Genomic DNA, 19,276 nt, shown 5'->3' with positions numbered 1-19,276 from the left:
GTGCTTCTATAACTCAATCTCACTGTAGTCAATAGAAGTCTCTTGGTGTATCGCACGTGACCGTGTAGTAACCTTCCTAATTGTTTTTTATGTCTTAAAAACATGTATCAAACCTGTAAATCTAATATCGCGTTGATGTGTACTATGTGATCAATTCACTTTTTACTCGACTCCGCGTTGTTTGCTTCATCCCGACTTGATAATCTTCCTGAGGTGCGTTTTGAAATACGGTCTCTGTAGATTAATAAATATTATTATATTTTGCAATATGATTAATTTTTTGTTGTTTTTATAAAATTCCAATATATTCTTAGATCCATTGCCAAAGCATTGGAGCAGGTAATGTAGATTGCGGAGACTGCCGAAAGATGGCGCTCCACTCTTCCCAGACTTTCGCTTTTAGCGACAATTATTTCGGAATAAATGCTAAATATTTCAAGGGTATAGATAAGAAATTGCAAACCTTTACTCAACTTGGATTTTTCAATGAAGCTCTTTGTGACTCCCCTTCTTCAGCCTCCGCTTCTTCTGCTTGTGCTTCAGAAGTCTTCACCGCTCCTCGAATATACTTGGATGATGTAGATGTTAAGCGTCCGCTATGTCGTGATGCTAAATATTTAGATCCCAAGTTGTTGCGTGAATTTTTTGAGTCCCAAGGCGTTGACATTGGTGATTTTGACTGCGATGTGATGTTTAGGAACCACAAGTTTCGTGAGATGATGGAGCACATGAGGCATTTGGTTTCTTTAACTGTTGCTTATGAAGATCCTGATCCATCTGCCTTTGTGTTGAAGAAGCCTGGGAAGAATCAGGCTGACATCGAGTTGGCTAAGGATAAAACTGCCACTTACAAAGCCTACGATAGTGATTTTGAGATCAAGTACATATCACCCAATTTGGTGAAGAGCACTCCTACAGCAGCAGCTCCGAGTTTTTATCATTTGTTCACTGCTGTTGCTGATGGAGTTGAGCGTGTATTATCAACTAACGTTGATTACAATGAAGAGGATTTTGAGTACTTGCAGCAAGCTTGCAATCAGATTGAATTATTTACTGGTGGATCGGTAAAGGGTTTAGACGTTGTACGTGACATATTACGTGACTATTCTTTATTAAACATGATACACCTAACAGAATCCGGTTCTAAGGCTAACGACCTGAAGTCAGTATTGGATACTGTGGGCGCTGTTAATCGTGATTTCAAGTTGCGTGGTAAGGTTAAATCTGATCTCGGTGTATCGTTTTCTCCGGGTGGTTTCCTTTTGAGCACGTATGTTGGTTTTGTTGACTACATGGTGGATTTGAATGTGATTAACATGACTACTCCATTGGCTGGTGGTTCTGCTGGTTCTATGACCGTTTCTTACGCCTCGATGCACGGTACTGACCGTGCTTACATGATGCATGTTATTGAATCTCTATGTCATAACATGCGTAACACAAAAGTGTTTTGCAATTTGGATTTGAATGTTCTGCACTACATGAAGTATGTGATGGCTCCCGATTCGTACAAGGGTTTCAACGAACGTATCGGTAAGGTTCGGATAAACTATGCTGCTCGTGTTAACGGTAAATTTAAGCCGCGTTATGTGGTTGAGGTCGACAGTGATGATGATCTTGTTGATGCTATTAGGTCTAGTTGTAATGTTCCCAACTACTATACTGTGGGTCCCATTAAATTCAAGGGTGACCGCAATTATGATGGTATTTTTGCTACTGACGGATACTTCGCCGGTGCTACTAAAGTTATTGGTGCTCATCGTACAGTGCGTTTTATGTCGATGTCTATTGGATATGGTAGGGCGGTGAAGAAAAACTTACAGAATGATGTTGCCAATCCGTTTCTTCAGACCAAAGATAAGTACTTCATTCATTACCTTCGTTTGAAGAGTTTGCAGCGTATGCTAATGCTCCGGAGGTATAAGTACGCTCGTGTAGACAACCTAGCTGAGTGGGAGAAGGAGCTCGACTTGAGTATTAAGGTATGCCACGCCGTATCCAAAGGTGCTAGCACTACTAAGGAGGCAGGTAATATCATTGATGAGTGGACCCGTCTTATATCTCGCAAACCTCGTAAGCACCCTTCGAACACTAAACAGGATGAGGATTCTATGTTCAAGTCTCATAAGACTTGCAAGTTGGCTCGTTTGTTTAAATTAGTGTTAGCATCCGAATCAGAGTTGGGCGTGGGTCAGGAATCGAAATACCATGCTGGTGCTTTCAAGGGTAGCTTGGATGGTGTTCCCATTATGAAAGTCTTTGGTGCCCCTACCTACAATTGGGGTTGTGGGAAAATCGATTTTTTGGCTACACCACGGTCACTAATTGATTGGCTTTTTTACGAGAAATCTTTGTTAACTCGTTCGTTGACTGAAGGTACTAATTCCTGTGTTGATGAGGAAATTGAGTTGCTATTGGATTTAAGTCATCACTTGGGCCCGCCACCGTCCTTAACCTATTATTACACAGAATTCCCATCTTTGTTGCTATCTTCTTTAGTTAAAGTGAAGAACACTGTCCCTGCGTTCTATCCTGCCACGCTTCATGACATTCGTCATTTTTTTGATGTGGGTAGGACCATAGCTTTCCGTTGGTTGCTTGGGGACTACATTGCATTTGAAAACTGGATCCATTTACGTGTTCGTCAGTTAATAGAGACTCCAGTTTCAGGTGTTATTACTGAGGATTGCAAGGGCAAATGTTGCCCATCATCTGATGATTACATTAACCCAATTCATAAAATGCAGTTTGAAAGATTGGATGAAACCATGAAACTTATGGATCAAGGCAAGATTGATGAGCTTAAGACTTCGTTTAAGCAGCGCAGTAAATCAAAGGGTACTGCAAAGATGCTATTCCAACGTCAGAATCACCTTGTCAGGCGTGCTATATTATTTGATGTGGTTGATTCTCATTTCACTCACATCTTAGGGCACACTCATTTTTGGATTCAGTGATTTGCTAATATTAATATATCATTTGCTTACATGCACTTCTATATGGTCACTGATATGGGTACGAATCTCTGCGAGCTTGTTATGTGTAATATAGAGAGCGATCTAGCGAATCAGTAGATATGTTGGTTATAACACATCGGCCGCCGATAGCTAGTGCTCGTTATGTGTTTAGACGGCACATGTGATCTGTGTATCCAACCTATTTATGACTAACCAAGTTAAATGTAACCTAGTTTGTGCTATGATACCCGTAATAAACCATTTACAATGCCTTTGGTTGTATTTTCATATATGTTCGGGCCATGTCTTGTGAGCTAGATTGCTGTGCTTAAGGGTTAGACCCAATGGCGGTTTTGTCGTCATCGGGCACTTTACTGAGACGTGACACACATTGTTAATATTTGAAATTGTCAGAAACGAATTTGTGATCATTGCATCTTGGATTCGTTTGTTTACATTTTGTTGAGTGAGGGTGTGGGAGATGCCTCACTACGTTGGCCCCTACGATTGTCGCGCGAATTGCTACTACCAAATAACTTTCAGCACAACACCGGTCGTTTTGTTTCTGAATTTCAGGATTTACTATTATTCTAGACGTTAGATTCGTGTGTAATTCGTCGTTATTTCGACATATAGACTTTAACTTTGTGTTGTTACAAGCATCCGTTCGGTTACTTGGCGTTTTAGTTGTAGCAACCATTATCATATTGGGATTTACAATTCTATATAAGGTATATTCGTTGGACTACGTTCTTGTTTTGGCGTTATATCGACCTGCGGTTGTTCCTAGGGGTCTATTTGGGGGCGGTGATACTTATAATTGGCTTCGGGGACTCCACTACTAATTGCGATATATATGTTGTGCGTCATATGTATATGACATTAGTTTCTGAATCATCCAGTTAACCAGCCTTTGTTGTATAGAGGCTGTGTGATTACTTGTGCCTTGGATTTTGCAAGTTTGCAGGTTTTTCTATAGAAGAAGATGGATGAATCATTATTAGGTAATAGTAATTGATTTTCTTAAAGTCATTTGGCTGGTTGTGGATTTTAGGCCGTCGTTATATTAACGTTACACAATTACGATTTCTGTATTGGCTTTGTAGTGGGTATTATATATATCCGCTGTGTTTGTGTTAAGTACGGCTGACTTATAATATCTGGTTAATATCTTTAGCCTACTTGCAGTGTTTACGATGGAAGACCTCAAGGGTTTGCATTTAGGTCGTGAATTAGAGCATCGTACTCCTTCCACGATGTCGATGTTACATTCGGATCGTGGTACAATGTCTCCTGATGTTCCTGGTTCTGAGCGTCAGTTGTTAACTGAGAGTACAGTTGTGCAGCGTTACGATTTGAATTCGTTGACTAAGGAGCAACTATTGGTTTTGATGTGTTTTTCCAATGCTATAATGTCTCAGAGTTTACCTGTGAAATGTATCTTGATGACTCTTAAGGCTTTAAAGGCGAACCTTCATGCTGAGTTGGTTGAGATTTGTTACCCTGACAAGGAGACTGGTGACTGGGTTCAGCACAACGTCGGTCGTGATGGCGTGTTACACAAGAAGAACATGCCCAGTCCTCTTGGTGGTGCTTATTACCATGCTTTTACTTTTGGTACATTTGTTCGTATAGACCATTGTGACTTTAGTCCGGTTTATGATCGTTTGTATGATAAGCACACTGACGTGGAGCCTCGTAATATGCTTGTCTGTCCATTGGTTGACTCTCGCAAGATGGTTTGGGGTGTTGCCGGAATCGCAAACTGTCCTGTATCTGGGACAAGTAACCTAGGCTACCCTATGAACTACAGTGTATCAACTCCAGTGTCCGATGTTGTTCATGACGCAAAGATGCACTCTGACGCTGTTGGTACAATATCTGGTGACTCATGTATAAAATCTGTCAGTGTTCCTCATTCATTTTCTGTTGCTAACAGTATATCTACTGATGACAACCCTCTGTGTACTGGTGTTTCAGGTAGTTTTTCTGAGGCTTCTGCTGACCATTCTGGTGTCGATCACAATGATATCCCTCTTGTGGAGGAGGTCCCTAATGTGTGGGATGAGAGCATGGTAACGTTTGCTTTACAGATTTGTGACATTGGGGGTCAGTGCATATCTAATGCCATTGGTTGGAGGCAGCTTGATGCTACTCGTGACAAGGCTGATGGTCTTTTGACTCTTATGCATTCTTTGTTTGCTGATAGGTTGGGTATCCAATCTTGTGTTGTTGCGCTTACTACTCATGCTCGCAAGTTGATTCAGGCTGAGCGTTGCACTGTGTACATTGTTGATCGTTCTCATGATCAGCTGTGGTCCATTTCTTCTGACGATGGTTCCCAGGTTATAGTGCCGCTAAGTCAGGGTTGTGCTAGTTCTTGCGTTCAGAATGGTGACGTCATTGTGATTGAGAATGCATTTGAGGACGAGCGATTTAACCCCGAGTTTGATTCTCGTGCTGGTGTTGAGATTCGCAATGTCGCTTGGGTCCCTATAAAGAGTGGTGACTGTAACCGTGTTCTTGCTGTTATTGAGGTCATCAACAAGCAGGCTGACGAGCTGTTGCATTTTGGTGAGGATGATCTTCGTTTATTGGAGATTTTCTCTTCCATTGTGGGCCCTCAGCTTGAGAAGTCCGATTTTGCGGTATACGTTTCTCCACCTGCCGAAACCGAGGCTGGTTTAGCTTTTAAGACAACTCCTCAGGCTATGGCTTCGACTATACGTCAGCACATTCCCGAGCCATGCATTCCTGAAACTGAAGAGGAGTAATATATATATTTTTTGGACACAGCTCTAATATTACTGCTGGTGCATATTATTGTTTCTTTAGGCTAGCATATGTATGCTTAGTATTTATAGTTACTTAGGCATGCATTCTGTATAGGTGGCTCTGCCATAGCTTGTTGCCACACCAGTAGTTCTCTGTTCCTGTGCACCGTCGATACTACACTACATTGGATAGACTATTGCAAAATTAGATCAAGTGTTGCTTTGTATTTTGAGCTTGTTCATTTGTTCAGTGAAGTGGCGTAGTCTAGCTTCCTCTAGCCAAGGGAGGTATGACGTCTTGTATTCTTCACGGCACTCATCTAAGCTTTTTATATGCTCTTCAAAGCCTTCTCCAGTTATGGCTGATATGCCGTTGCACTGAATTTGTAATGAATCCGGTGTGCAAATCTCACCTTGATTCCCTGGTAGAATTCATTAAGCATCAATGCGCATGAACGGCTGAAGCTAAACGGGCTTGTGAATTACTTCTATTCAATTTACCTTGCCATATAGGTATCATCCTGCATAACTGCTTCGTAGAATGCATGGTAATCATCCATCCATTCAAGGCATATTTCATGTCGGTCGACATCTGGTCATCGTGTTTACATGTGGACATGGCTTTACCTATTTTGTTGAAGCATGCGATAAACGGCAGGCGTGACTTGTACATAACGCTGTGTAATATGGCGACAGTGACGGTATCCCTACCTGCAAGCGTAGACCATGTTTGCCATAAAGGTGACTGGTAGCTGTGATCTACAGGTATCGATCACGTAATTCACAGTTGTAGGGAATGAGGACGCCAGTGATTCTGTAATTCTATGAGACAACAGTCCACAAAATACCTAATATAACAGTTCCACTTGCTGACCAGTTAAATACTTCAATTTGCCCCGGGGTATCTATAACGATATAGTCCAATTTGGCACATCTTCTATCTAGGATTTCCAGTACTTTATCAAATCTGTAGGTCATACAAAGACTATACACTATATCCACCTTGTCACAAATAGATTAAGGCATGTGATAATAGCTCCGTTAGGCCCTAGTTTATACTTCTTCATAACACTGCGGTACTTGATAGATTCTCGAATATCTATGGTCATCTTTGATCACAATCGATGCTCATACCTATATTAGGTGAATATGGTATTTTCGTGACCTGTGTTTAGTATTTTTGGACACAAGATATACATACCGCGGGATCGAGGTTGATGGAATATACTTTTTTGCCAGCTTCTTTGAGCTTATCTATGAGTGCTTTGACGTAACATGTCTTTCCACTTCCTGCCATCCTATAACGGTAGTGGAAGGCTTGTTGATTACGATTTTATCCTACCCTATGACGATGATGGCCAGGGTGTTACGCCCCTTGGCGGCAACTGGCCGTTGCAGCACGTTTAGATCGTTTTCAACGTCACACATTGCATATATATTGAAATACTATAAATTATATGTGTGGAATTTATCGCCCAATTTGCGAGTATGTTTATTTCGTTTGGGAACAACTAGTTCCTGAACTTTGTCCCCCTGTCCCTCCTGACTGTGTGCTTTGCCCTTGTGACTCTGCTGGCTTCGCATCTTTAGTCTTATTAATACCAACGGCCGTCTGTATCACAATATACATAGCAGCCAATCTCAACCTACCTTGAATGAATCGTATATCCACCATTGAAGACCGGTAAGGGTACCGATCATAATGATCCTAGTACCAAGACCACGTGTGAATAGGTTGAGGTAGCCCATTTCTTTAACAATTTGACCAACGGCTTTACCCTTGTTAGCTTCCTTTCCTTTTTGTGAGATAAGGTTATCAGCTGGGTGTGAGACTATAGCACAGATAATACCAGCCAGATATCCTGTTAATTATGTTGTAACAAAACAGTAAACATACCAGAAGCGAAGGTTACACTGAGCTGAGTAGGGTTGCTGAATGTATCTTTACAACCTTTTAATATATGTTCATAGAAGATATCCTGAATATATTCGAAGAAGAAGAACTTTGCCATGGTATATGGCACTTGTCGACTCCATAGGGCAGTAAGACTTCCGAACTAATAGTATATGAATAACGGATTGGCTAGTGTACAAAGAGGTATGAACACAGACTCATGTAGTATATCACAATCAACGAGCATCATACTTACCGGGAATTTAGTCTGTTCTCTGTTTAAATACATACGCCTGGTTGAAGTGAAGAGGTTGTTAGACCAATTTTCTGAACGCGGTGCCGTTTGTACTTTCACCTTGACCATTTCCCATGGGCATAGCAAAACGTCGGCGAAAACTTCAGCAGATGCACTGGCAGCAAGCCAGATAGCCTTCTTTACATTTTTATCTTCTTTATTCTTAAGTGGCATTGCATAAAGATCCTTAAATCCTTCATACAGTCCGAATTTACCTAGACCTTGCAGGGAGTATCCCAGAAGGGTTGGTTGCCACCCTCTGAAGAGTCCAAATACACCTTCATTGGCGTATATAGTTTTCACACCTGAGATTAGACCGGTGTATAGCTTAGGATCAGTTTGCATACGGCATTTTGTGACATCTAGGGGTGTAACTAAGGTATGAGTCAGACCACAGGATAGGATACCTCCGATCATACATTTGGCATAATATTTTGCGTCATGCTCATCAGATGAGGCATTTTGATTTTTTTCGGTGCCACCCATCTTGTTGTATTATATATAATACAACTTCCGTTCATTTATCACTACATGAGATAAGACTTGCAGACCCCAAGTTACAAGTTTTGCAGATGACCTTCCATGCATATATGTTATTTGTTTACTCTACTAGGTTATTGTAAAAATTCTAACTATGCTATATGGTCCGTTGAGCATGAATTTAATATACATGGACACATACCATTATGCAACGGTGAGTATTACATTTCCAGAGTTCCATGTGACACACACTGTATACCACTATTCTTAGCTCAGTGTTATAGACACTGTGTATCTTTCCATATGCAAGGATAGCTATTTCTACATGTGTTACTCGTGTGCCGAATGATTCATGGCCTTAGAAGTTATACTGTGCTCGTTTGTACACTTCGTCTGGTATGATACTTTTGGGTGACTGTTCACGTTCCCACTTCTCCTTGATGAAAACTGGCTTTTCGATATCCTGTAGAAGGTACTTTACGGTATAATGTTGACGTACCGACTTTGCTATGTACAACTCTGAATCCTTCCTTACTGGATTGTTTATTTCGGGGTCGTATACACAATCTAGTGGTATTTCACCGCTGTAGAGGTTAATCGTGTTCTGAGTTGTCTTACCAATTGAATATATTTACTGGTCGCTTGGGTCTGCCTAGCATTGAGCCTTGCTCTTCTATAGCATCCAGTACTTCCTGGCCGTACTCCAGGTGCCCAAAGACAACCTGTATATAGATGAGTGAATTAGTGGAGTAATACACCAGTGATGGTAACATCAGCTGGAATCCTAGATTAGTTGGTCAACAACATCCAATGGTACAGGACTCAATGTTTACCCATATAAGCCATTACACAATAACGCCGTTTTACATACCATTTTGTTGTCTAGGTGTGAGCATGGTTTGAATGTAATGTAGAATTGCGATCCGTTAGAGTTCTTATGCCTTGTTTTTGCCATTCCAAGGACACCTGTAGATATTATATCTCCATGTAGCAACCAACCACGCTTGGAATGCATATATGCAAATGATTCATCTGCCATGTATTGGCCGTATATAGACTCTCCTCCATATGAGTTGCCAGTGTTAAAGTTACCTCCTTGGCACATCTATTTATCTATTGTGATATTGACAGGGGACTTACAAATCCGGGTACTATGCGATGTATTGGCGTGTCCTTGTACCAACGTGGCCGCAGGTAATAACCCAAACCGGTCTCTCCTGTAACGTTCAATAACATTATGACTTCCACTTACCTGTACAAAGCGCTCTGAAATTCTCACATGTATATGGCAGTTTGTCCATGAATAGCTGTGAATACTTGGTTACTTCCGAAACTGACCCAGGGAGCCAATTTACAGGGTAATACAAACATACCTCGAATACCATTCTACCTGCATTCCTACCGCCAATTGATACATCTAGGAAGACCCTAGGGTTTGGCATAGGCAGTGGCGCCATGTCGTTGATGCGTCCCCAAGTTACAAAATCAATATTTTATCACTCCCATAACCATTATAGAGCTATATAGAGTTAAAAAGGCTATATTGTGTATGTTATTAGTTAATGTGTACAGTAATTGTGCATGGCGCTGGTTAGAATTCAAATTCACCTTCCAGATTGTCGAAGGGTATTTCCACCCCGTTGATCTAAGTTCTATTTGTTATATATGCTATAAAGTACCTGTAGGATTCCGTATTTAAGTTTGACTTTCCATGTTGGCGCAGTTGTCTTTTTCGTACTTGGTCTTGATATCTAGGGTACTATATTGCTTCTGTGCTATAACATACTTTATCTATAATGCCTATGACAATGTCCTTAGTTTCAGGCTCTTGATCGTCTAGGTCGCTAACATCTAGTATTTCCATATCATCTTCGCATTCAGTAGTATCATCAGTTTGCTCGGGTTCCGTAGCAGCTGGAATCGGTTCTGATGTCACAGTTGATATCCCTGCGATCACTGAACAGCTATTTACTGTTTGTTGAGACATTGAAGTCTCCACTTCTGCATCCTCGAATTCATTTTCCGAGAATTCATCCTCTAGTTCCTCAACTTTAGGCCTGGTAGCGTTAGATAGTGTTGTTGCATAACCCACGTTTGTTGTATAGCATGTTCCGGCTTCTTATAGTGCTGTATCAGTGTAAATCTATTTGGGAATACCCACCGAGGAGGTGACCTGATCCGAATGTGTAAACTGCTCCCCTCGGTTTACTGCATCTAGACGCTGTCTTAACACCTGTGTCCATCTCTGTGGTAGTGCTTATAGCTGTAGAATCACTTGCCTGTTTGACGGTTTCCAATATTCTTGGATTGGCAAACTTGATACAACGGTCAATAGTCGCTGTACGTGTTTGTTATCATTCCACCGCGCCTACCATCAATTATTTCTTCATTTAATTTGTCCAGAGATATAGATTCTACAGGTGTTTGTGTGCGCTTCATATTTATATTGAATTGCTGTTCTGTATCGTGACTCGCGAGCTTAGGAGGTTTACGAGAAACTCTCTACCTGATAGTGGCTCTGCCCGTAACATTTGCACGATATCGTTACGAGCTTCATCACTTAGTGTTTGACCGATCAGCATAATAGCTGTGTAAGCTTCGTTAAGAGCTACGTCATAATCATACTCGTTACAACTATCTTCCACTTGGAAGTCCACCTTTACATCTTTGGCACGTCTTGCATACATTAGGCTATTTTGCGTCTCGTGTATGAACTGGGTGCCTGGGTGTATTGCAGCTATCATTATGACTTCCGCGTTAGTGAACAGTACATTCTTCAGCAGCAGCGTGAGCTTACTGTCTCTGTACTTAACTTTAGTCCTGCTTGCTGATGTATCCGATAGGGCACTTATACAGTTGGCTAATGCCAACAGCGATTGGTTTATATGACCACATTCTTTTGCTCGGGCTCCGTTAGATGTGATCCCCGACCTCTCTGATCCCGCAAGGTCAATGAAGGTGACCTTTGACCGCTTCTTTTTGTAATGGACACTAACCTGCATTATCGCGTGTGACCTACTGGAATGCCGATTTGCATCTGTCATTGCCTTTTTCCTAGCCTTTATCCCTTTGGATAGCAGTGCCAGCGTTTCTGGGAGGCTGTTTACCCTGGCTACGCTAAGCAGTGGCACTTTAACCTCTCCGGAAACCTCCTGGACGTCCAATGATTTGTACACCGGTGCTAGGAGATCAAATACAGTTTCGTTATACACCTCCATGAAAGAGAAGTATGCCTCAGTTTCTGGGCATACCTTTTCAATGTGCTCGAATATGCTCGCTAGGGTCATCTGCACAATACCGTAGGTATTGTTCTCACCCACCATAGTATAGGTTTTACCTGCACTGGTACACCCATAGGCAAATACAGTGCCATTAATACCATCGAACGCTTTCTGTACCAGGTCACGTGATGTGGCGTTATATACATCCTCCTGGGTAGCTTCAGCATCAAAGACACTATCAAAATGATACCTGCATACTTTAGGACGTTGGGAATCCAGTACACTTTGTGCATTGCCAGGCCTGTGGACCTCTATAACGTTATCCACCACTTGTATAACGGGTATCACACTTGGATCAACGGGTCTAACCCTGACGACTACCTTTATGCTGTCGGAGATGGTACCTTGTGCCATACTTGTACAGGTTGACCTCGATTGTGGCGATGATAATCCGATGCTACGTCTAGGCGAGTAGTACTGCATCATGACCTCCTGAGTTGACATTTCAGTAGCAGTCAATATTTTAACCTTGCTAGGTGTAGCCGTGCCATGATATAAATGGTCCACCCTATTGCTTATAACCGGGCTGGGTAACCTTGACTCGGTAGCGATATCAATTAGATCTCGTCTACTTGGCGTGATACATTCATGACTAGACGGTAATGTAACTGCACTGGTTGTATCTAGGTCGGTACAACTTGATTCCGTCAACAGTACGTCGTCCATAGACCGAACCCCAATACTTCTACCTAGTTTCTTGGGACTCCGGTCTGTAAGTATATCTATATCCAAATCCTTTAGCAACGCAAGAGTGTCATTATGTCTACGATGGGTTGCTTGGTCGTTTTTGCCAGGGATTAGAGGCGATACAGTACTATCCACAGAGGCGGTGGACCTGCCACCTTGGGGGCTAGTTTTGGGTGTAACTAATCTTAAAGCTAATTTGCCCCTGTGTGCCCGGGATAGTATCGGGCTTTGTTCACGCGAACGTTTTTCAGGACTTACACCAGCTGATGAGTCCAGGAGTGCTGCGGTGTTAACTCCCATAGCAATGGGAGCACGCCGGCCATTTGACATTTCTACTCAAACGGCCAGATAATGCGACTATTGACAGTGACCCAAATGGCAGATTATATGTTCCCTGATTGCATACAACAGGTGCTATACATTATAGTGTCTACTAGCCGGGAAATATTGCATACACATCGACTATATAACTGCGTTTAGAGTTATTAGATTTAGAAAAGATATATTAGGTATTGTTACCCAATGGAAGACTAGTGGTAATGACCAGATGATTGTTGTTACCCTGGAATAAGGTTGATGAACTACCCCGGGACATCACAGGCTAGAACATATCATTAGCCTGATTGTATATAAAATGGGACACAAAACAGTAGATACAGATTTAAACTGTTGTAGCAAGGGAGTCGAGTATGGAATCTAGGGGCAACACATATACACACACACTGATGGGTCCATCACTGCGTTATACACAAAGCGGCGAGAGCATTTTCCGCGTAATATTGCACACATACCAATGTAAAGCATCTTTGCCTACATAACTATGCTTGTTTTATCCTGGACAGTGCCTATATTCCACTCGCAATGTGCCCCCATGATTGTGGTTTATCCTGATTTGTCTGTCTGCATCACTTCTAACTTTATATCGTATTTTAATTTTCTTTCCACAATCTTGCTCTAGCTACTTCTTCTTACAATGGCTTCGGTTAAAATCGATATCAACACTGTCTCTTCTGCTTCTGGCCTTAGCCAGTTGAATGAGTTCCTTTCATACCACAGCTTCGTTGGCGGTGTGAAAGCTCCATCAACAGACGACATTGCTGTGTACAAGAAGCTTGGCAGTGCTCCTGACGCCAATGCCTATCCACACGTTGCAAGGTGGTACAAGCATGTGTCAACCTGGGTACAGAACCCACCATCTGACCTTGCCAAGGGTGAATTCCCTGTGACACAGGAGAAGCAGTCTGATGACATTGACCTGTTTGGGGACGATGACGAGGAGGACGAAGCCATGAAGAAGAAGATGGAGGCTATGAAGGCCAGCAAGGGCAAGAAGCGTGAAGCCGCTAAATCATCCCTTGTTATCCATATTGAGCCCGCAAGTGTGGATACCGATCTTGATGAAGTACTACGTCTCGTTAAGGAGATAAAGCTGGAGGGTGTCACTTGGGGTGCCGCTTCTGCAAAGATTCCATTGGCCTATGGTATCCAGAAGTTGCAGGTGTCATGTACCATTTTGGATGACTTGGTGAACACTAACGAGATCACTGAGCTCATTGAGGAGTTGGGTCTCACTGAGGAGCAGAAGGAGCAGCGCCGCCTTAAACAGGAGCAGGAAGAGGAGTACGACGAAGAAGAGGAGGAGGAAATCATGGGTCTCGTACAGAGCGCCAACATCGTATCATTTAACAAGCTATGATTCAGATTGTTGTTGCAATTTCTAGCATGCTATACCCTAAATTGGACCTTTTATAAATTTATAAATGCTAGTGTTACACTATAGAGTTTACAATAACGGTGATATCTGAATATCACACACAGCTCCAGATGGTGTCAGAATCAAATGTCTTTAGCACGACAACATCACCGTAGTCCAGTTTGAGGACCTTGGAGCCATCAATGTACATGCTTGCATTCTTGGATAGCGCAAGAAGCTTCACTTGCGTGCCCATGTATGCAGATTCATCAACTGTCGACCTGGAAGCAATATAAAGGCGGCATCCAAACTTACGTCTCATATATGGCCTCACGTATTATACATTTCAGTGTGTTCTCGGATGGAGGGAACACTAGATTGGCGTTATGCGATTCCACAGCCTCTTTCATCATGTCCACGTCAATGTGTTTCGCAGCGCCCTTGGGGAATGAAGGGTGGCTCATTAGCGATTTGAATAGGTTCACACCGTTGCTCATGTTCATCTTGCACATGTTATATGCCCACGCAGTGGAGCCCGTGCCTGCGGTATATACTATCGGGTAGCTATACCTACCAGTTGATATCAGCACGCCGCTGCTCTTCACGCGCATGATATGCGAGGAGTCAACCTGCACCAAACCGTAGAATGTACGCTCCAAGTTCTCGTCAGCGATTATCACCTCGTTGACGGCACCGTATGGCAATATGCCAGAATCTACGTCGCACGATTCGTGATTCAATTCATCACAGCTAAACTGAGAGTCGCGGTTGCAGAAAAGCTTCTCCTCAATACAGGCGGCATCTCCTTTATTGTGCTCAATGCCCGTAGGGCTGCTTTGGTCCCTTTTGAACATCTTTATCCTGATGCGTTGCCTTGATATCGGCTCATAGTCACGCTTGACTATCAGGCGTTCTAGTAAATTGCCAACATATTCGTCATATGTCAAGTTGTAGATATTTGCAGTGTGGCGTGATAACACAGTGCAGTGACCCTCATTCTGGTCAGTAACAGTAGGGTGCATGCCGCAAAATGAAGCACTTGAGATGTCAGCCCATTCCTTCTCACCGATGGTATCTGATGTACACTCCTTACGAACTAAGGCACCGGTCTCGCTGAAGCGTATCATATTCTGCTTAGGCAGCTCCTCACGCTCCCGGTTGCTCTGCTGCGATTGACTATTGCCGTAACGATTGAATACATTAGTACCGCGCTTGAAATATGACAAACATAGGGCACCCACAGACCTCTCGGGGTCGGTATTGATACCGACAATGAACAAGCGTTTATTACTAGGATTAGTAGGTGGGATCATTGAAGCAGCCTCGAGGAATGTACCGTCACCACCTGGAGCACATCAAGAGCTCTACAGCCAACCTACCAGCACTAATTATCAAATCAGGTGGAAATGATGATTTCTCAAGGTCAGATAAAGTTAAGTTGTGCGATTGGGCCTTGATAACCATGGTATCCAAGGAATAGCGTTCCTTCAGTTGACGCACAATAGCTTCCATTATCTTTGTGTGGGTTTGGTGCGTCCTGTATGCCACTGGGAATATAAAGAAGTCTATAGTAACTTACGGGGAAACCTGTCGCGGATTTCAGAATCGGACAATCCATTGCGGCGCTCGAGGTCATACTTGGTTACTTTCTCGAGAATCACTATACGGTGGATATCCACATTCTTGAATATATCGCAAAGCTCACTTGGCGCCACCTTGACATCACGGCAGGTGCTGTTGAAACGCTTTGACCGCCTGCTCAAGGCACAGAGACCTTGAACATCCGAGCAACATCGTAGCGCAGTAGCTTGTATCCTGAGCCACAAATACCTACTCAAACCCTTCATAACTATAGAAAGAATCAATGCCAAGGTACACACCGGAAATGTAACCAGCCTAATTATCGGCCAATGAAGCCTATATGAACCATGCCATCCATATACACACTGAATGGAATCAGTTACAAGCAGTAATTCGATATCCCGGGGCCTTCCTTCCAGAGGTGATATGTGCAGCCAGTAAAATGCACTGGGCGATGTTATAAACAATTAAGCAACCAAATAGTAATGGTAATATGTTATCATGGAAATGTGTACTGATTGCATACTCAATCACGCTTTTATATAAAGTGACAGCATACTCAACCATTCACCGGGAGGTACCCGGATTCCTTAACCGTACCAACTTACCGAAACGCATTAATTACCAAAAACGAAATGCATCAACAAGTACAAACAATGGAGAGTCACCGTGGAGATGTCATTTTCCAGCATTGAGCCAATCTGGGTTGATATACCTAGACAACGCAGCAACTACACAGAAGCCATACTGCGTCATCGAGGTATGCATCAGAAATGGGATGACACATGCTAACAGGCTATAACTAACTACTACGCATCACCGTGTTCTAATGTACACAGGTCACAATATCAGCTGGCAACTGCGGTTTCTAATGTTAGTTGCCATAGGTTACAGTAACACTAAACAGCAATACGAAGACGCACGGACGGCGATCGCCAAGTTTATCAATGCACCTAGCGCAAGAAATATAATCTTCACGAGTGGAGCTACCGATTCCATTAACCTCGTTGCGAATGCTTGGGGGTATGCTTATTTCCCAGGATTTAACATTACACAGATACACCCATATTAGACCCGGGGACACTGTACTAGTCCCATTATCAGAGCATAATAGCAACATATTACCGTGGAAACTGCTAGAGCAGAAGAATAACTCTAATGTACACTTTGTCAAGGTAATTAAGTGATACCAATGTGATAAAGAACACAGCTGAACACCGATGGCACATTGGACCTAGACGACTACAAACGCCAATTAAGTACTGGAAAGGTCCGACTCATATCCATAGCACATGCCTCCAATGTTCTTGGGGTGGTACAGGACTTAAAATCGATTATTGCAACGGCCCATGAACATGGAGCTCTAGTGCTTGTCGATGCATGTCAGACTCTAGCCCACGTAAATGTAAGTCGTTAGCCAGTGGAGCCACATGGCCTACAGATTGACGTACAACAACTGAATTGCGATTTCTTAGTGGCCTCGGGCCATAAGGTCTATGGTCCAACTGGTATCGGGTTCCTATATGCTAAGCAGGAAGTTATAGAACACATGTCACCATATAAGGGTGGCGGAGGCATGGTAAAGGTATGGTGGATCGCTACTCCTAAACAAATGCAGAACTTGGATACATCGGGATACGAATTGGAAGATATACCACATAGATTTGAATCGGGTACACCACCAGTGGCACAGGCTATTGGACTATCAAAGGCACTAGAGTTCATTTCACATATTGGACTATCAAATGTACGTATGAAAGGTGTTTTGTCTAATCCACACCAGATTGCATCTCACGAGAGAATGTTACTAAGCCATCTAGATACACAGCTGCGAAACCTGGCTACAGTACACAGCCCACCGATCAAGCACGAACACGTTCCAATCGTCACGTTTAACATCGCTGGGCAAAGTCCATACGACTTAGCACAGCTACTCTCAACCCGGAATATTGCAATACGAGCAGGTAGATAACATAGCCAGTGCTTCACTGTTCTCAGGACAACACTGTGCCCACCTACTGCATAAGAAGTACCTACCAAGCACAAACTCCCTGCGCGTGTCCTTGGGCATGTATAACAATAAACAGGAGATTGATACATTCATTGGGTGCATAGAGGACTGTATATATACCCTGAGAAGCATATCAACACGATGACGCTATGGATCTCGGCAGTACGACTCAAAGCACGGAAACCAGATGCTGGATTCTTTCGCAATACACCGTTCTATAGAGGTACGTCAGTACAAAGTAAAACAATTACTCTCAGCTACCGGGGGCGACTCTATACTGAAGGTTAACCCCAAACTTGTCCCAGCGAAGTACTTGGGCAAGGCTATCATAAGGCTCGGTACTCTAGGAATTGAAAGGAACAAGATAGAGCGCATACTGTTGCACTGTGCAGGTACCATGGGCCATGCCATGGACGAAGCGAATATAAGTATCTACCTGTCGTTGCTAGCGAAACTGCGCATCGGAAGCCAGCAGTGCCTGGAAGCACTAATACCACATTGCTACAAGGTAAAGGACATACAAAGGGCTATTGGTAAGTTAAGGGCCATAGAATAACAAAATGCAGCCACGTGCCACCTTATAAGCATGGTGCCTGATAGTAGGAGTGTACCCAGCTGCCGAGTGTTCGCAGCACACGTGGCGCAGCGAGTGCCAGTCGATGGCCACAATATAGAACTACGCCACCTAGGTATGATATGCGAATCTTTACGTACACTGGAGCTTTATAGCAATGAGATGGGGGAATTCCTGCTCAAGTGAGTTGCTCCAGTTAGTGACGATATGTACAGACTGATTGACGCTGATGTATTGTGCCAACCAGTGGATAATACCGTCTACATAAGCTCGATATTGGCGTATCTGGGTGCCATGGGCATGGGATCCAAGCATTTATGGAAAGTATACAGCAATTACGCGAGGTACATGGCAATGGAAACACGGCCCAGGGTGCTAATCAAAACACTAGAGGCGTTTTGCGCACGTAGACTGAAGGATACAGGACTCATGGATACGATAGGTGATGTAGTAGCATCAACCCTGGAGACGCTACACCCAGATGAAGTGGTACGAATATCGCAAGTATACGCACGATACCGGTACTACCACCCACAACTAAGTATGGCCTTATTGACATCAGCCGAACGCATAGCACCAATGATAGACTACAAAGGAGCCATGCAGATGATACTAACTTTTGTCCAAGCATATGACACGTCTCCGGGGAGCATAACTTCACAACATCGCAGGGGATTGCGCCTATCATTCAATAGGTGCGCTACCGGTATCGGGTAGGCTAGAGATAAGAGATTTTATATACCACAGCAATATGACGGCACATGAACTCATGATGCTATCCTGCGCTATGAAACAACTGCCAAATGACGTCCCGATAACCCTTATAGAGGCCGTTAAAAGAGTTATACAGCGTGCTAGGGAGCTGCCGACTAACAGTTTCGCCACGAATTCGCAAAAGCGCCTGTCATCCAGGGAACTGGCAGACATTGCATTGGCCAACTATAGAAGAGGTAAAATCAAGATCAGTAACCTAGATGCCCAACTCATAGCGCATACGTACCCAGAGTTGACCTAAACACGATATACACTACCCACTTAAAATCTATTAT

At 43.1% G+C, this 19,276-nt stretch overlaps 11 protein-coding genes across 11 annotated transcripts; 5 read left to right on the top strand and 6 right to left on the bottom strand.

Moving 5' to 3' along the window:
• Positions 1-293: 293 nt before the first annotated feature.
• Positions 294-2,977, top strand: BBOV_IV003440 (uncharacterized protein). Its single transcript, XM_001609458.2, has one exon. It carries the CDS (start codon positions 369-371, stop codon positions 2,955-2,957), a length of 2,589 nt encoding a protein of 862 aa, XP_001609508.1. The 5' UTR covers positions 294-368; the 3' UTR covers positions 2,958-2,977.
• Positions 2,978-3,478: 501 nt separating this feature from the next.
• BBOV_IV003430 (GAF domain family protein) lies at positions 3,479-5,756 on the top strand. The gene has a single exon (XM_001609457.2). The coding sequence runs from the start codon at positions 4,154-4,156 to the stop codon at positions 5,729-5,731; it is 1,578 nt and encodes a 525-aa protein (XP_001609507.1). The 5' UTR covers positions 3,479-4,153; the 3' UTR covers positions 5,732-5,756.
• A 183-nt stretch (positions 5,757-5,939) lies between these two features.
• BBOV_IV003420 (GPN-loop GTPase 1 family protein) lies at positions 5,940-7,162 on the bottom strand. The gene is made up of 10 exons (XM_051767602.1): positions 7,074-7,162; positions 6,933-7,029; positions 6,866-6,896; positions 6,734-6,830; positions 6,580-6,698; positions 6,443-6,545; positions 6,359-6,408; positions 6,233-6,323; positions 6,145-6,196; positions 5,940-6,109 (listed from the first exon to the last, which is right to left on the bottom strand). The coding sequence occupies exons 1-10, from the start codon at positions 7,157-7,159 to the stop codon at positions 5,942-5,944; spliced, it is 894 nt and encodes a 297-aa protein (XP_051623078.1). The 5' UTR covers positions 7,160-7,162; the 3' UTR covers positions 5,940-5,941.
• A 29-nt stretch (positions 7,163-7,191) lies between these two features.
• On the bottom strand, positions 7,192-8,458 carry BBOV_IV003410 (Mitochondrial carrier family protein). Its single transcript, XM_001609455.2, has 4 exons — positions 7,882-8,458; positions 7,629-7,788; positions 7,382-7,593; positions 7,192-7,343 (listed from the first exon to the last, which is right to left on the bottom strand). Exons 1-4 carry the CDS (start codon positions 8,404-8,406, stop codon positions 7,224-7,226), a joined length of 1,017 nt encoding a protein of 338 aa, XP_001609505.1. The 5' UTR covers positions 8,407-8,458; the 3' UTR covers positions 7,192-7,223.
• A 290-nt stretch (positions 8,459-8,748) lies between these two features.
• On the bottom strand, positions 8,749-9,889 carry BBOV_IV003400 (putative Peptidyl-prolyl cis-trans isomerase CYP19-1 cyclophilin). The gene is made up of 8 exons (XM_051767255.1): positions 9,774-9,889; positions 9,653-9,707; positions 9,541-9,617; positions 9,400-9,505; positions 9,272-9,366; positions 9,019-9,122; positions 8,900-8,984; positions 8,749-8,863 (listed from the first exon to the last, which is right to left on the bottom strand). The coding sequence occupies exons 1-8, from the start codon at positions 9,855-9,857 to the stop codon at positions 8,759-8,761; spliced, it is 711 nt and encodes a 236-aa protein (XP_051623077.1). The 5' UTR covers positions 9,858-9,889; the 3' UTR covers positions 8,749-8,758.
• A 76-nt stretch (positions 9,890-9,965) lies between these two features.
• BBOV_IV003390 (putative DNA-directed RNA polymerase II large subunit) lies at positions 9,966-10,840 on the bottom strand. The gene is made up of 7 exons (XM_051767492.1): positions 10,773-10,840; positions 10,680-10,738; positions 10,562-10,645; positions 10,493-10,527; positions 10,187-10,457; positions 10,080-10,151; positions 9,966-10,045 (listed from the first exon to the last, which is right to left on the bottom strand). Exons 1-7 carry the CDS (start codon positions 10,837-10,839, stop codon positions 9,992-9,994), a joined length of 642 nt encoding a protein of 213 aa, XP_051623076.1. The 5' UTR covers position 10,840; the 3' UTR covers positions 9,966-9,991.
• BBOV_IV003380 (Kinesin motor domain family protein) lies at positions 10,841-12,760 on the bottom strand. The gene has a single exon (XM_001609452.2). The coding sequence runs from the start codon at positions 12,696-12,698 to the stop codon at positions 10,842-10,844; it is 1,857 nt and encodes a 618-aa protein (XP_001609502.1). The 5' UTR covers positions 12,699-12,760; the 3' UTR covers position 10,841.
• Positions 12,761-13,284: 524 nt separating this feature from the next.
• Positions 13,285-14,111, top strand: BBOV_IV003370 (translation elongation factor-1 beta subunit family protein). Its single transcript, XM_001609451.2, has one exon. The coding sequence runs from the start codon at positions 13,342-13,344 to the stop codon at positions 14,062-14,064; it is 723 nt and encodes a 240-aa protein (XP_001609501.1). The 5' UTR covers positions 13,285-13,341; the 3' UTR covers positions 14,065-14,111.
• A 45-nt stretch (positions 14,112-14,156) lies between these two features.
• On the bottom strand, positions 14,157-16,084 carry BBOV_IV003360 (uncharacterized protein). Its single transcript, XM_001609450.2, has 5 exons — positions 15,641-16,084; positions 15,441-15,608; positions 14,636-15,406; positions 14,377-14,602; positions 14,157-14,342 (listed from the first exon to the last, which is right to left on the bottom strand). The coding sequence occupies exons 1-5, from the start codon at positions 15,906-15,908 to the stop codon at positions 14,177-14,179; spliced, it is 1,599 nt and encodes a 532-aa protein (XP_001609500.1). The 5' UTR covers positions 15,909-16,084; the 3' UTR covers positions 14,157-14,176.
• A 49-nt stretch (positions 16,085-16,133) lies between these two features.
• On the top strand, positions 16,134-17,799 carry BBOV_IV003350 (cysteine desulfurase family protein). Its single transcript, XM_051767351.1, has 9 exons — positions 16,134-16,402; positions 16,438-16,515; positions 16,550-16,665; positions 16,700-16,817; positions 16,853-17,047; positions 17,084-17,227; positions 17,261-17,389; positions 17,426-17,606; positions 17,641-17,799. The coding sequence occupies exons 1-9, from the start codon at positions 16,136-16,138 to the stop codon at positions 17,796-17,798; spliced, it is 1,386 nt and encodes a 461-aa protein (XP_051623075.1). The 5' UTR covers positions 16,134-16,135; the 3' UTR covers position 17,799.
• Positions 17,794-19,245, top strand: BBOV_IV003340 (uncharacterized protein). The gene is made up of 5 exons (XM_051767373.1): positions 17,794-17,876; positions 17,911-18,186; positions 18,220-18,409; positions 18,443-18,940; positions 18,975-19,245. Exons 1-5 carry the CDS (start codon positions 17,795-17,797, stop codon positions 19,240-19,242), a joined length of 1,314 nt encoding a protein of 437 aa, XP_051623074.1. The 5' UTR covers position 17,794; the 3' UTR covers positions 19,243-19,245.
• The last annotated feature ends 31 nt before the right edge of the window (positions 19,246-19,276 follow it).

Source organism: Babesia bovis (genome assembly GCF_000165395.2).
Source record: "Babesia bovis T2Bo chromosome 4 map unlocalized Chr4_2, whole genome shotgun sequence".
Lineage (NCBI taxonomy): Eukaryota > Apicomplexa > Aconoidasida > Piroplasmida > Babesiidae > Babesia > Babesia bovis.
Note: the sequence above shows the minus strand (reverse complement) of the source record. Positions and strands in the feature narration are given on the sequence as shown.

Coding starts and splice junctions, on each gene's coding strand:
- BBOV_IV003440 (XM_001609458.2), top strand. CDS start 369: ATGGCGCTCCACTCTTCCCAGACTTTCGCTTTTAGCGACAATTATTTC.
- BBOV_IV003340 (XM_051767373.1), top strand. CDS start 17,795: ATGACGCTATGGATCTCGGCAGTACGACTCAAAGCACGGAAACCAGAT. Junction 18,187..18,219: donor GGACATACAAAGGGCTATTG/GTAAGTTAAGGG, acceptor AACAAAATGCAG/CCACGTGCCACCTTATAAGC. Junction 18,410..18,442: donor ATGGGGGAATTCCTGCTCAA/GTGAGTTGCTCC, acceptor CGATATGTACAG/ACTGATTGACGCTGATGTAT.
- BBOV_IV003400 (XM_051767255.1), bottom strand. CDS start 9,857: ATGGCGCCACTGCCTATGCCAAACCCTAGGGTCTTCCTAGATGTATCA. Junction 9,367..9,399: donor ATATATGCATTCCAAGCGTG/GTTGGTTGCTAC, acceptor TAATATCTACAG/GTGTCCTTGGAATGGCAAAA. Junction 8,985..9,018: donor CCAGTAAATATATTCAATTG/GTAAGACAACTC, acceptor TAACCTCTACAG/CGGTGAAATACCACTAGATT.
- BBOV_IV003430 (XM_001609457.2), top strand. CDS start 4,154: ATGGAAGACCTCAAGGGTTTGCATTTAGGTCGTGAATTAGAGCATCGT.
- BBOV_IV003370 (XM_001609451.2), top strand. CDS start 13,342: ATGGCTTCGGTTAAAATCGATATCAACACTGTCTCTTCTGCTTCTGGC.
- BBOV_IV003350 (XM_051767351.1), top strand. CDS start 16,136: ATGTTATCATGGAAATGTGTACTGATTGCATACTCAATCACGCTTTTA. Junction 16,516..16,549: donor TGGCAACTGCGGTTTCTAAT/GTTAGTTGCCAT, acceptor AACACTAAACAG/CAATACGAAGACGCACGGAC. Junction 17,048..17,083: donor AGACTCTAGCCCACGTAAAT/GTAAGTCGTTAG, acceptor CATGGCCTACAG/ATTGACGTACAACAACTGAA.
- BBOV_IV003390 (XM_051767492.1), bottom strand. CDS start 10,839: ATGAAGCGCACACAAACACCTGTAGAATCTATATCTCTGGACAAATTA. Junction 10,528..10,561: donor CGGATCAGGTCACCTCCTCG/GTGGGTATTCCC, acceptor ACACTGATACAG/CACTATAAGAAGCCGGAACA. Junction 10,458..10,492: donor GAACATGCTATACAACAAAC/GTGGGTTATGCA, acceptor TAACGCTACCAG/GCCTAAAGTTGAGGAACTAG.
- BBOV_IV003360 (XM_001609450.2), bottom strand. CDS start 15,908: ATGAAGGGTTTGAGTAGGTATTTGTGGCTCAGGATACAAGCTACTGCG. Junction 15,609..15,640: donor AATCCGCGACAGGTTTCCCC/GTAAGTTACTAT, acceptor TTATATTCCCAG/TGGCATACAGGACGCACCAA. Junction 15,407..15,440: donor TGATTTGATAATTAGTGCTG/GTAGGTTGGCTG, acceptor GATGTGCTCCAG/GTGGTGACGGTACATTCCTC.
- BBOV_IV003410 (XM_001609455.2), bottom strand. CDS start 8,406: ATGGGTGGCACCGAAAAAAATCAAAATGCCTCATCTGATGAGCATGAC. Junction 7,594..7,628: donor CAGTGTAACCTTCGCTTCTG/GTATGTTTACTG, acceptor CATAATTAACAG/GATATCTGGCTGGTATTATC. Junction 7,344..7,381: donor GGATATACGATTCATTCAAG/GTAGGTTGAGAT, acceptor ATTGTGATACAG/ACGGCCGTTGGTATTAATAA.
- BBOV_IV003420 (XM_051767602.1), bottom strand. CDS start 7,159: ATGTGTGACGTTGAAAACGATCTAAACGTGCTGCAACGGCCAGTTGCC. Junction 6,546..6,579: donor AAGTGGAACTGTTATATTAG/GTATTTTGTGGA, acceptor ATAGAATTACAG/AATCACTGGCGTCCTCATTC. Junction 6,409..6,442: donor AACATGGTCTACGCTTGCAG/GTAGGGATACCG, acceptor CATATTACACAG/CGTTATGTACAAGTCACGCC.
- BBOV_IV003380 (XM_001609452.2), bottom strand. CDS start 12,698: ATGTCAAATGGCCGGCGTGCTCCCATTGCTATGGGAGTTAACACCGCA.